Genomic DNA, 14,734 nt, shown 5'->3' on the forward strand with positions numbered 1-14,734 from the left:
TGGCCGGATGATGGAGAGTTGGGGAAGCCGGCGGGGTGCAGTTTAGGGAAGTTAGAGATTTGGGGAAATTGAGAATTTTTGGGTTTTGGGTATTATAACCCGGGTTTTAAACCAATAATATATATATATATATATATCATCATCATCATCATAATCAGTACCCTAGCCTAAACAACTAAGGCATGGGTGACCTTATCCTGGGGACAGGGGTTCGAACCTCGCGACCAACAACTCCTTTTCTTTTCTCTACCTAGAGAAAAAGGAGAAATTTAGGGTTAAGTCCTTAAACTTCATATAACTTTTTAAGACGAGTTATAAATTTCAAAAACTTGCAATTTGGTCCCTAAATTAATTAAATTAATTTATAATTTTTATTTCAAAATGGGGTTGTGATAGTATTGATACTCAACAACCGGTCTCGATACTAGGATCATGGTCTCGTGACTATAAAACCTTTTGGGATTTTGGTATCGAGATTGGTATATTGGTCTTGAAACTGAGATGAGTTTTGGGTAAAATACAAGTGTTTTGAGTTTTAGAACAATACTTATAATTTGTGAAATTACTCAAGAACACTTATGAAATCGTTTATGATAAATTATTTATAAAATTGTAAAATTCAAATTTTGACAACTTAAATCATTTAAAAATTCATGTTATATCAAAATCAACAGTTGGTTCAACATTGATCGACGATGGTTTAACATATAATAAAAGGAAAACTATGTGAATAGTCCCTTTTGTTTTAGGTCTAACCAATTTTGGTCACAAATTTAAAAATTAAGGATACATGGTCTCTAACGTTATCAATCTGTTCTATTTTAGTCCATTAACCGTTAACTCTCGTTAACCTTTTAACGAAATGGTTACATGGAAATTAAAAATTTATAAAAAAGTACATTCTTCTTTTTTTTCTTCTTCTTCTTCTTCACCGAACAACTAAAAGGAAACAAATGCTTTTTCTAAATCAACCCAAAAACTCAACTACCATTATAAGTAAACAAATGAAGAACTCAATGACACAAGAGATAACTTTGCTATGTTTTCATGGCAACCATTGGAGGTTTTTTACAACTGGTCGCCGGTTGATCGTCGTTTCCTCGTCATATGGAAGAATACAAAAACGTGATCGGATTTTCGTTGTTTCAACCGAGAGGGTGGGAAGGGAAAACAATTTTGTAGAGAATGAAAAAATTGAGAAGATAATGATGAACCATAACACGGCGAAGGAAAAAATTGAGGTGAAATCTAAGATTTATGTAAATCCGAAAGAATCTCAATTGGTGGTAAGAAGTTGGGGCAGTTGCACAAGACTCAACCTGTAACTGCAAATTCGATTTCTTTAGATCATGGCAATAAAGAATCTTAATTGCAATTGGACTTTGAAGAATTAGTGAAAACCTATTTAAGGGAAAAAGTCCACAAGAGAAACCTTTAATCAATAAGCCAAACAATAAGACTCCAAACAGATCAAACACGAGAGTTGCATCCATGAAGATAGGGAAAGGGTCAAAGTTACAAAAAGAGATTGAGGATGCTTCTGAGTCATGGTTAGGTAATCCCGATATCGGACCATTGTTACTCAAGCAAGCTAGAGATTTGGTTTCTTCAGGAGATAATCCCTCGAAAGATCTTCAATTAACACTTCAAGCGGCGAAATCATATGAACTTTGTGCCATCGAGAAACCCAGCTTAGAACTGGTCATGTGTTTGCTTGTTACTGTAGCAATATATTGCGGCTTAGGCCAGTACAATGAGGCGGTTCCTCTTATCGAACAATCGATGAGATTCTAGCGATTAAGAAGGCCAAGAACATGCTCTTGCTAAATTTGCTTGTCATATGTAGTTGGGTGACACGTATGCAATGTTAGGGCATCTCGACAAAGCCATAACTTGTTATACCACAGGCCTCGAAGTCGTGAAACAAGTCCTTGGAGAAACAGATCCCAGTGTCGGTGAGACTTGCAGGTTTTTGGCTGAAGCTTACGTGCAGGCGTTGCAATTCGATGAAGTTCAAAAGCTATGTCAAATGGCTTTCGACATTCACAGAGAAAATGGTTCTCTGACAAACAACTTCTTTATGCTTCAAATGTCTGATTACATTTAATATTTGTTTTGCTTAATATGTAACAAAAGTGTGAAAAAAACAAATGACTATAAATTAATAACAATGGCAACCTTTAGTTTTGAGTTTAAGGGATAAAAGTAACAAACATGATTCCTGAATGATGAAAATTAATCAAGATCTAAGTCCAATTTTCACTCTCTATCAAATGTGGAGAGGAAAATTTTAATGGGTTTGTTTTGTATGGTTTTGTCGAAATGAAAAAAAAGAAGAATAGCGTGGATTTTTTAAAATTTTAATTTAATACTTTATTAAAGGATTAACGAAAGTTAACATATCGATAGCGTTAGATACTAAAATCGAACGTATCAATAACGTTAGCAGACCATGTACCTATTTTTAAATTAGTGACAAAAGTCGGTCAAATAAAAAACAAAATAGAGTATTCACATAGTTTATCCTATAATAAATTGTATTTTAAGGTTGATTGTAATGTACAAGATAGTTTTAGGGTAAACTATGACCTCTCAATTATTATTTCTTTCACTTTAATCATTGATCTTTGATTTTGTCAATAAAAATATCTAATTATTTAATTATATCCAAACGAGCCACTTACCATTAATATTTCACAAAGTGTTGATGTAGCAATTAGTAAAATAAAAATTTATATATTTAGTCCTCAATATTTATATATTTGATTAATTGGTCCTAATTTAAATTTAATTCAATAAATTAACCCTTCAATCAAGATGTGTCACGTGTTAACACATGATCATGACATATATTTTTAGTGACACATGTTACCACAAAAATTCCCTAACCACTAAATCAAATGCCTCGTTTGGTTAATTCTTTACATCAACATATCTATTTCATAATATTATCAATGATAGAAAAATAAAAAATATTCAAATGATATTTAACTTTAAATATTTTATAATTTAAAACAAAATTTATGAAAGAGGTGAAGTAACCATGTAACATAGAAATTGAGTATTTTATATTTTTAAACAAAATAATTTAATTATTTTACCAATTGTTTTAGTTATTATATTATTTCTATTAAAACTTTCTTTTTGGTATGTTTATTATTTTTTTAATTTTTTAGTGCTTAATTGTTTTAGTTCAATATTAGAATTTTTTTAGTTATTTTTATCTTATTTTTAAAATTTTTTTTATTTTATTTATCTTAATCTCGTATAAAAATATCAAACTTATTTTGTTTAAAAATATTTTTATTTTTATATTAGTTGATTTCTCCAATAAATTTTGTTTAAAATTACAAATATTATTGAGTTTGGTTTAAAATATTAAACTTATTTTATAATGTTTTCAAAATATAAAAGTATTTAAAATTAAATATTTTTTAAATATTTTTATTTCTTTATTTTCAATTATTAACAATATTATAAAATAAATAAACAAATTTTGGTGTACTTATTTAATCAAATGAGGTGGTTGTTTCGGTGGTTAGGGCATTGATTATAATCCATTCAATCATAGATTCAAAACTAAACAAATCCATTTCATACGTACCTTATTTATTTTCTATCCAATCTGAGGTGAAATGTGTTAACATTTGAGTGGATAGAAAATTTATGGGTTAGGAATACTCTCTTACCTCTTATATTTGCTCATTTTTAAAAGTTAAGCACGTTAGTACATGAGTTTAAATTTTATTTTAACTCCTGAATTTTAGATAAAATATTAATATGATTCTTTTAATAAACTTAAAGTAGTTTAGGGACAAATTATCGAATCACCCCTTACTCTTTGTCTTCTTCACCAACAAGTCTATGTTGAAATTGCTGGTTAGTTCCCTCAACTTTGCAACTGCTCATGATTTCCTCCAAATTGTGTTGTTGGTGATCAGTGCTGAAAAGGTCAAACTGATCTTCATAGTTGACATCGTGAATCTACAATTAAATTTATCCTGAAATGTTAATCACTTAGTGTTATAATTGAAATTTAAACTAAAATTAAGTAATGTAGTTATATTAATTTAAAATTCAATGAATAACACATTATAAAGTGAGTGATAGTTTCTTCGTCCAAACGTAAGCATCCCGAAAAATTGATGAATGTCTTTTACAGGGCCGTGGCTAGGTTGTGGATCCTGTGTAAATTCTTATAAAGGGGTCTTAGATCTCGAATTTATTTTTCTGAAATAATAAAAAATTTACAGTTATATTACACTGGGCAAACCCACTTGCATTGTTTTCCCAAAAATAATTTTGCTTGTTAACGAGATTCGAACTTAGGATCAACAAAATCATGGGTCTAATGATCTAACCACTACTCTATACCTATTTTTATGTTTCTTAATGACAACAACTGATATATATACTCGATTTCGGGGCCCCTATTTTTTTGAGCCATGCGCCGTCACGCGCTTTGCACATCCTCAACCACGCCCCTGGTCTTTTAGAAAAGAAAAAGGTTCCTTGTCTATAAGGATCAATCTTGTGAGTATAATGTCAAAATTAACTTCTAATATTTATCAAAATGAGAGAATATTTTGATTTTAATTGTTTTATTTTATGGTAAAAAAATCACTGACATTTGATTGAATAATCATTTTGATTCTTTTTTTTTTTGAGCATTTGAGTCTCAATATTTCATTTTTAGAGTAAGAAAACTTCAGTTTTGGAGTTTTAACCGTTTGTTAAATAATACTTTCCATCCAAATAGGACTTTTTATCTCAAGACAAAACGTTAAAGACTAAAATGCTCCAAAAAGAATCAACACCAAAATAATCATTTCGATAGATATTCGGGGCTTTTTTTGAATAATCTAAGATAAGTACAAGACAATATCTGTTCAAAGATAACTCTCAATCTTTCAACAATGAACGCTCACACCCCTAATATCTATAGTGCTAGAATCCGAGTCCTAAAAAATAACAACAATTATTTTACTAGCTCATTTATTTACTTAAAGAAAATGACATTGCTTTAGAAAAAGTGGGAGGAAAACTAAAGGCAACTTTGGGTTGACGTGTTAATTGTATCATTTTGGTCGTATAGAATCTACTAAAGTGAGTTTTATTTGAATGTGATATTAATTATAAAACGAACACGATACTAAGAAGAAGAAGAAAAAACAAACAAACAAAACATTTTAAAAAGAAAGCTGAATGAGTGAAGCCTCTAAACGCTTCTCTCCATCATCTCTTGATGCTTCTTGAAAGACGATAGCTTTTGCAGGCGCATTTGTTTGTAGAACCTGGTGATGAACAAGTCCGCAATGTGATCGATCTTGTCTTCCAACCGGAAATCCTCTCCTTCCTCTTTCGAGTTCTTCACCATCTCCACGATGGATCCGCCGTGAGCCACCGCCTTCAACTCCAATTCCTCGTCGAACAAGGAGTGCGTCAGGTCGGGGTATTTATCGTCATCGTCGTCACCATAATTGGACGTGAAGTCGTAGGAATATGGAACAATGGCTTTGCTTTGATCGTCTTGTTCATGCTGATCTTGGTTGATCTCCTTGTCGCCAAGGAGTTCATGGATCCTGTTGGAGATTGAACCGAGCAAAACAGTCTTCGTCCTTTTCATCAGTGTTGAAATGATGAGCCTGGCTTTAGCTTCACTCATTTTCCCCTTGGCTGCCATGGATTTGATTTTGGCAACAGAACTGGACAGCACGGAAGATGTTATCTGCTTCAAGAAAACAGATGGCTTGTTCTTCATAGTGGTTGGATGCTAACTGCAAATCAGCAATGTGTTAATTTTCTCAGTCGATGGATTTATATAGACGTGAAAAAAGGCAATTTCAAGTTGAAGGCCTTCGCTTTTCTATTTTTTACATTTTGGGTGCAGCTTTTGCTTTGCTTTTTTGAGAGTGGGGCGGTGAAAGTGAAACCTCTAAAGCAGGTTGAAGCCAAAACTTCTCTCTTGGGAAATCTAATGTAATCCTAAACACCTGTTGCTACTCTTCATCGAGCTGAAATCATCCTACACCTAATAGACTTAGTAATTGAGGACATTGTAAATCAAATATATTATTAATAAAAAATATTTAAATTATATATTTTATTTAGGTGTCTAATTTTTTTTATTAATATGTGTCCAACATTACAAACGTTACCATTTTAAGCGTCTCCATCGTAACAACCCCTTACTGACGTCGATAGTTGCACTGGTTCAATTCTCTTAACTTGAAAAGGTGAGTAACAGACTGAGCTTTGGAAAACTTAGTAATACAGAACTACCAAATGATGTTGAAGAACATGCAAATAACATATAAGCATATGATTCCTTATTGATTCAGACATCTACAGACTTTTAGGCTGAACTGAGGTCCCACTGATATCTCAGATAGTGAAAGAGAATAAGCTTTTAATTCAGAGGAAATGTTTCGGATAACTGGGTTCAGGAGATCAGAATAAGGTGTTTAGTGTGTTCCCACAAAACCAACGAAAATGTACAGATCATTTTTTAAACAATAGTAGTTTAAAATGTATATTTAAAAACCATAGTAAAACCCTCTAACCGAACGCCATATATATTTTCATAGAATTGCATAACATAAGGGAGCACCTTGGGGCCTGATAGCCTACCCAAGAAAGTTCTCGGGGCCACAGGGCCTACCCAAGAAAAATCTCGGGGCCATAGAGCTTACCCAAGGGTCGCCTTAGGTCCATAAGGAATTACCAGTCGGTGTTGAACCTATACAAGAAATTACCAGCAGTGACTGAACCTGCCAGAGATAGGAATTACCAGTCGATGCTGAACATATACAAGGAATTACTAGTAGCGACTGAACCTCCAGAGTTTTCATACCAGATACCAGAGTACCCCAAATAAAAACATTTTTAGTCAGTAACCAGAGATATCATAAATCAAAGCAGAGATCATAACAGAAATCAAAGAAAAATCCATGTGATCAGGAAACACACTAGAGGTTCCAAATATTATTCGGAGGTACATGATAATCTTATTGGGCAAGGGAAACATAGATCTTCAGTATACAGATGGAATGCCTGAAGTTAGAATCACTATCAGAAGAGTTCATTAACTGACAGTGTAACACCCCCAACCCGTACCCGACTTGGATATGAGTCTGAGGTGTCACATTGACCAGTCAAAGTATATACTTTTATAAAAAAACCATAGAAAATTTAAAACTTTTATTCTATAAAGTAATTCTTTTACATAAAAATATTTAAAACCTTAACAGATTCCGTCAGAGCGTACATATATATCATGACTTGGTTACATGCCAACATACTAAATTATATGACAATACATACTTTACAAAATATTTCTGATCTGAACTTTGTGCGGAGATATGCTGCTCTACGGATCCAAAGCTTGATCTTCTGACTGTTCACACCTACGTGTAAAACACTTACACGCTAAGTCATAGACTAAGTGAGACATGTAAATACATAAAGTAAACTAACAAATGCATGAACATTCCATATAACATATATTATACTTATATACCTATTAAACCCATCACTTGCCGGTTTATCCTTACTTATTTCTTTATCATTGATCCAATTCCATCATATGAGCATATATTGAACATAAACATATAACATCACTTCAACCACAACAATAATTACTTATGATCATATCATACATAATCATATCACATCTCATATCACTATTACCCATATACACTTGTTACCATTATTATCATATAATCATAACTTATCACTTATACATATCGCATATCACATGTACCATTTCACGAGAAACACACATATCATTATATCAAATTATGGCTTCTTTTCAAAGCCCATGCACACTATTGAGAACTTAAGGTACGTGAGTACATAGAGATTGTGCACTATGCTGTCACCACAGCTCGTATAAATCCCACTAGGGGCGCGTAGAATTTGTCCCGAAGGACCACATAGATGTCCCGAAAGACCACATAGATGTCCCGAAGGACCACATAGACCCTCGACTCTTGGCATGGCAACTATACCTATAGCTCTCATAACACATGACATGGGCATTATCTTTTACCTCATTACACATTCACATATTCATATCACATAGTTCTTTCACATAGCTCTTTATCACATTTCATATGATCACATAGTCACGTAGTTTACTTTCACATAGCATTTTCCATGAAATTCACATTATCCATCCTTTTTACACATGATCACATCACATACCTTTTTCTCATATGCATATAACATATTATTTCTTATCTTTTAACATATATTACATATGTATATAATCTTATGTCTTATTATCAATATCTAATCTATTTTATTATACTAGCCTACCATATAGCATTCTAATAGAAGCATATATGGGTCATATTATTTTCATATATATGTTTTATCATATATTTCATGATCACATGACTTATTATCATAATACAAGCATTTACATAGTTCACACATAAAAATGCATTCAACAATCAAACATATGCATTTACTCATATATCATACATCTAACACCATATCACTACATGTTTATGCTTTAATACTTATATCATATAATATCAGAATTGGACTCATCGCAAGTCTTAATTCCTTAACATAACGTACACTTACTATCATGTACTCACCTGGTCTCAATGAACCCTCTTAAACTCTTGTTTCCGTTGCGTATCTTACTCTGTCGACCTATTCGGACTTTGCTTTCGATCGATGTCTACATAATCATGCATTGATACTATCAGTATCTAATTAATATACTTTAATCTATCATTTCATAGACTGAATAACGATTTATTTCATTTCCCATTGAAGTGCATCGGTGCATTCTTCAGTGCATCGATGCATTCTTTAACATGTGCATCGATGCACTACCATGCATCGATACACAATTTACATTCGATGTTTCCATTTGAAGGGGATGCATCGATGCACTCCTCATGCATCTATGCACCAACTATACTCGATGTTTATTTATTTGAGAGTGCATCGATGCATATTGAATATGCATTGATGCACACAACCCAGAAATTACATTTTGAGCCCGAAAATTCTTACTTTGACCTCAAATTCTACTTATTACCCCCCCTTATGCCTTAAAACTTATCTATACATGTATCAACCTTCTTATAACACTATAAAACTTTACCATCTCCCATAATCCACCATAATTCTTGAATCAAAGAATTTCATTAAATTTTCCATGTGTTCTAAATTCAATTCTATCACCTTTAACTTCTTAATTAACCATTGACAAGTCAAATCCATCTTTAAAACTTCAAAAACCTCTTTATATCAAGAATTCATTTCTCAACCCTTAATCAAATTCCCTTTCTAATTCTCTCCTTTAGGTGTTTTAAACTTATATAAGGTTTCCTTAAGCTTATATAACACTCATGAAATAAAACCCAACTTAAACATTCAAGAATTAATCATAAAATTAAAACTCACCTTTGAGGTTTGAGCTTGAACCCACGAGAAGAAGAAATGAAGAAGGAAAAGAATAGTTCTAGATCACTCTTCATATCCCACGTGTTTCATTCTTAATAAGGGAAAGAAAATATCTTTTTAAACTAATTACCATAATGCCCTTTACTTATTCTATAATTATGATTTAATCCAATATTGAAATAGTCCTATTTAAATTCTTGAACTTATCAATTTCCTTAAATTGATCCTCAAATTCCAAAAATTCTCAGTTTAGTCACTAACCCGAATTTTAGGATGTTACAAACAGGATCATCAGTTATTCAGAACGTGATTTATCAGGATTATATAGTATTCAAACATTTTTCGGAGGCACCATGTAATCAGAAAGATATTCAGAATCATTTGCATATGAGTTACTTGTGTTTTCAAATATAACATGAGTGATTTCATTATTTAAGAAACCAAAGGCATTTTGGCATTAGGTTCTTAGTGATTTGAGTTGTTAAGGGAGAAACAAAGATTTCAGGGCATTTACGATTTGTGTCGATCTATCATAATGTCGAGTTAACTCGAACTGTACAAGTCTCATCAATGATATCTGTCAACCTGTCAAATCGTTGCACTTCCAGAGTATTCACTTTTAATACAGACAATTATTATCGAATTGATCATCTTCAGAATCATCGCAGAATGGATCTTAGGGAGACAAACAGGTATTCCAATGGTCTTTATTCCAATTCGGCATTGCAACGCTATTAGGAAATGTCGACGTGCTTGATTCGTGATTCAAAACCCTTATGGATGGTACAACAAATAAAATTATTAGTGTTTCCAGACTTATCCAAGTTATTCTCTTAATTCAATATCATCGGGGTACTTAATTCAATTAGTATTCAAGTTTATTCCGGTCGCTTAGGAGTTTCCTAAGTAATTCGGTCGTTTTGAAATTCAAATACTTACAATACTTCCATTTAGTTCAACTTGGTCATAATATATAGTCATTTTATACGAGATTGATTGATTCCTTCCATAGTTGAGGGTATTAGTTATTCCAGGGCTTGGACGTGCTTTGAAACATATTACACTTCAGGGGCTTTCCAAATAAATCAAGAGTTTAATCGGTGATTCCAAGATTCCAAGTGGATAATAATTTAAGTTCTCGAGTCGTATCTATTATCATATTCATCCATAGTCCTTTTACTCTTTAAGGGTATTATCGTCATTTCATTCAATTCTGTCAGTGACATTACTTCGGGTAACTTAAGCTTGAAAGTATTCTAGTTCCATTAAAGTTCAGAGTACTTTGATCATTTGCTCACTGGAGGTTAATTTCACCACTAGGGAAAGTCTTGGTTCTTTTTTAATACACGAACATTTTCGTAATTTTATCCCATGGTGTTATTTTTTTGGTAAAATCTTTCCAAATCTTTCCAACATTTAACCTTGAACGAGATTATTCAGAATTTTCGCGTTCTAGGATTGATTGATTTACTGATTAAATCATTGAACTGAAATTTGTTTTCGATCAGTCTACCAATTCCTTTTTTGAGCAGTTAGAGTCTTATACATTATTTCGTCTTTAATCCAATTTTTGTGTGAGTCCAAAGATAGTTAACTACCCTAATGGACCAATTATTTCCATTCATGCATTTACCATTTATTAGTGAGTCCTGAAAAGCATACAAAAGTAGTAAAGTATTACCTCGATTTTTATGCCATATAGATCGACCATTTAATCTCCATTCGAATGTCCTAGAACTTTAATTCAATTTCCAAAAATTCCTCAGATACATAACAAACGAATTTACGTTAGAAACTGAACTTAAATGAGAAATCAACTTGAATCTGAAGATAAAACATTGAAAAACGGCTTACTAGGTGCGAATTTGGCTAAACGAACTTCAGATTTAGACTCAGGAAGTCGAAAAACATAAAATAGAGATTTTCGGAACATTTGACTTTTTCAGTCAAAGTCAAAGTCAACAGTCAAAGGTATGACCTGTCAAAGTCAACAGTCAGACCAGTCAACAGTTTGACTTGGTCAAAGTCAACGAGTTGACTTGGTGAAATGACTCAATCGAGTTGACTCATTGATTGGACTGGACCAGGTGGGTCGGGTTGACCCGGTTCTGGAAATTTCCCCATACCAAAACAAGCTCCACGCGTACAGCCGGCGCATGGCGGCACGCGGGACGACGACAGAGGCAGTTTCAGGCGACCGATTACACACTGCTCAAGCACTTGACCAAATCAATTCAACAACATCAATAATCAGCCAAAATCATGATTGAAATACCTATAAAAGTGACCGATGACTTACCCACGGCGGTCGAACGGAGCAGCGACGATCCTTATCGGGTTTTGTTCGGAAAAAGACGAGGAGAACAACGGTACAGGCGGTGTGGTCTCCGGGGCTCGAGATTAGTGTGAAAACGCAAGAAACCAATGTGGCCGATGGGTTTTCGTCGCTCCTTTGATCTTCGATTCACGGCTGACGGCGACGTTTCACGGCAGGAGGATGGTCGAGTTTTGATCACCGTTCGACGATGAATCTATTGGTAGTGGCGGCTCGAGCTGAGGTGGCTGGACGACGGTGGATCGAGGCGACAAAGATGGGCCGATGGGGAGGAATTTTGGGGGTTAGGGATTTGGGTTCATTTGGGGAAAATTTTGAGGTTTAACCGACCGAGGTAAATTTATTTTTCATTGGGTATAAAAATGGTAAAATTTGGGTTCAAGACCTTGAACTTTCCAGAGGTTTCAAAACCGAGATACAACTTTTAAAAATTTGCAATTTGGTCCCCAACTTTTCCCTTGTTACTACTTTAATTCGATACTTAAAATTATTAAAATTTAGCCCATAAATTGAGGTGTCACAAGGAGGATTTGGGGGATCAAATTATACAGACGATCAAAAAGAAGACCCTCCAGATGATTAGCTTAGACGCTAGGAAATATGTTGCCGAGTAAGTTGACAAGCATGGCTGGTCTGCCTTCGAACGAATCATCAACATACACATATTTCTGTTCGTATTCGTTCCTTTTTCTTCTCTATTCCTAACGTTTTTGGCCTTTGTAAATTGGGTTTTCAGTCTGAGAAAGAAACAAAGAAACATTAGTCTTTACGATTATCACTGACTGCCATGGAATGCATCAAGTTTCATTGTGGTTATGTATCTCTCAAAAGTGCTAGAAGTGAAAAACTTGTTTGAATTGAAGGAGAAATGTATGTTCAATTCCTGGATATGGAATTTATATCAATCAAGGATTTATGGATCAAGTAAATAATTCATTGAGGTCTCAACTCGTTTTACAAATTTAAAAGTTCTACATACTTTTTACACAGTAAAATATTAAAAAAATGATTGAAATTAAAAATAGAAAATGAAGAAATACTCATAAAAGAAATTTTTCCTTCAATTTGTTTTTTTTTAATTTCAACTATTAAATCTAGCTAATCTAATCATTTAAAAATGGATGGCATTTGCTCCGATTTATAGGCAGATTTAGGGCCACTAGGAGGCCAACTGATAGCCACTATGTCGGTTGTTATCCTTGGCCTTACATTGAGAACGAGATATTGCAAGATGCTTCATCACATACAAATTTCAAGAAGAAAATGGTCGGTGAAGGCATCAATCCACTTTTACAACATTGAGTTACAAATTACAATTACAAATCTTAATTCATGATGTAGTAATTAACTGATGCAAGAGATATTCTTCTGGTTGTTTGCTCTTTATGTCCGTCAATATATATGTATATAAATATACAATCTCACTGGTTGGTGATGGCAGCAAATCATGAAAACTGAGCTTCTTTCTTTAATTGATTCCATGGAACTTGAAAGCAAAGAGCAGAGAAATTCGGCCTCCTATCCTGCTTGGCTAGTATACAGTCCTGTACAATCACATGCATGATTTATAAAACTGGGTGACAAAAAACTAAGGAAAATTATCAGCAGGACGAGAAGACTTACTAAAACCTGTAAATCTTTGTTGATTTCTTCCGAGTCTCCAACGTGTTGCCGCTCTCGGTCAGGGATGCAAAAGGGATGGTTGAATGGATTAACCTTGAGTTGTCCGGATCCACGTTTTGGTTCGGTTGCAGTATGTGCTTCACTCCAGGACTCAATTTAATTGGACTCAATCTTGTCACACCATATGAATCAACATTGGAAGAATCGATCCCAGCTGAAAGTCTGAACCCAGTGCATTGAGACTCATTCGGAATCCATCCTCCAAAGCTTGCTTCAGTCAACCGAGTTGCAGCTCTCGATTCATCTCGAATTCCTAGATTTGTTACCTTCATGGGATTCATTAGATAATCTTCTTTAACTGCAGGCCCCTTCCTTGCCTTATGGAAAATATCAGGTTCCTTACTGCTGTCAATTTTTTGACTTCATTCTGTCTTTGAACTTGGTTCGGTTCCTCTGACTTAGGTCAATAGATGTTGGTTTAACTAAAGATGGTTGCCCAGATGAAATTTCCATTTGTGAGTAAGAGATCATCGGATTGCGATCATAAGAAACTATTGGAAAACGAGGAACCGAGCGGTTCATAAGAGAACTAGTTTGAGCAGTATGCAGACAATGTCTACCACCCACATCAGGAAACAGTTGAGAAGGTGTACTAGGTGCCTGCACTTGCTGTGTTGCTTGTAATAACCATGGGATCAGGCTCTTCGAGGATTCTGGACACCAATATGGTTGGACTTGTTCAACATGATCTGGGTGCAAAAAGGGAAAGTTGAAAGATGACCTTCCAGCATTCGGTAGGTTCTGGTTGTTTTCGAGTTCAACAGAATACCCGTTTATATTCTGATAGTTTCTGTGTGAAGCCGATACTGCAGGTTGTCGCGAGGTAACTCTTAATGCTTCTGTTCTTGATAAGAAAGGCTCATGGGAGTCAGCTCCATTGTCAAATATAACATGGGATGTGTGTGGATGAGCCAAATGGTGTGAGATTGGACAAGGATCTTGAGCAATTGTAATGCTGCTGCTATTTCGAAATTCCGGATTTGCTTGCCAGTTGAGGCTTGGTTTAAAGAAATTAGATTCAAGAGGCTTCATGAGTGCATTGCTGGGAAAGGCCTGCTTGTTCATTATTTCAAATTGTTGAACAGGTACTCCGTTACACATTCCTGATGCTGAATCCAGAAGCCATTCTTGCTGAAAGTGTTTATTAACACAGGAACTCTGAAGAGCAGTACTTTTAGGAGCATCTGCAAATCCTTGCCTCTCATCACTACTTCGATAAACTGTAACATCTTTTCCCATCAACCTCATTGTTGGAGTGGCACTATTCAGTAACATCTTCTCCGCAGTTTT

The 14,734-nt window shown here is 34.2% G+C and overlaps 2 protein-coding genes across 3 annotated transcripts; both read right to left on the bottom strand.

Moving 5' to 3' along the window:
* Positions 1-5,218: 5,218 nt before the first annotated feature.
* Positions 5,219-5,761, bottom strand: LOC120175060. Its single transcript, XM_039181792.1, has one exon. It carries the CDS (start codon positions 5,759-5,761, stop codon positions 5,219-5,221), a length of 543 nt encoding a protein of 180 aa, XP_039037723.1.
* Positions 5,762-13,089: 7,328 nt separating this feature from the next.
* On the bottom strand, positions 13,090-13,817 carry LOC120169496. 2 transcript variants are annotated; one of them, XR_005520678.1, is made up of 2 exons: positions 13,385-13,626; positions 13,090-13,305 (listed from the first exon to the last, which is right to left on the bottom strand). XR_005520678.1 is itself a non-coding variant. In XM_039177651.1 (2 exons), exons 1-2 carry the CDS (start codon positions 13,723-13,725, stop codon positions 13,293-13,295), a joined length of 348 nt encoding a protein of 115 aa, XP_039033582.1. In that variant the 5' UTR covers positions 13,726-13,817; the 3' UTR covers positions 13,090-13,292. The 2 variants fall into 2 exon arrangements, 1 of the variants encoding a protein (XP_039033582.1); XM_039177651.1 differs by having other exon boundaries at positions 13,391-13,817.
* Positions 13,818-14,734: the final 917 nt, after the last annotated feature.

Source organism: Hibiscus syriacus, unplaced genomic scaffold (assembly GCF_006381635.1).
Source record: "Hibiscus syriacus cultivar Baekdansim isolate YM2019G1 unplaced genomic scaffold, ASM638163v2 tig00000329_pilon, whole genome shotgun sequence".
Lineage (NCBI taxonomy): Eukaryota > Viridiplantae > Streptophyta > Magnoliopsida > Malvales > Malvaceae > Hibiscus > Hibiscus syriacus.

Bases quoted from the DNA above. Each gene is read 5' to 3' on its own strand.
- LOC120175060 (XM_039181792.1), bottom strand. From the start codon at position 5,761: ATGAAGAACAAGCCATCTGTTTTCTTGAAGCAGATAACATCTTCCGTG.
- LOC120169496 (XM_039177651.1), bottom strand. From the start codon at position 13,725: ATGAATCCCATGAAGGTAACAAATCTAGGAATTCGAGATGAATCGAGA.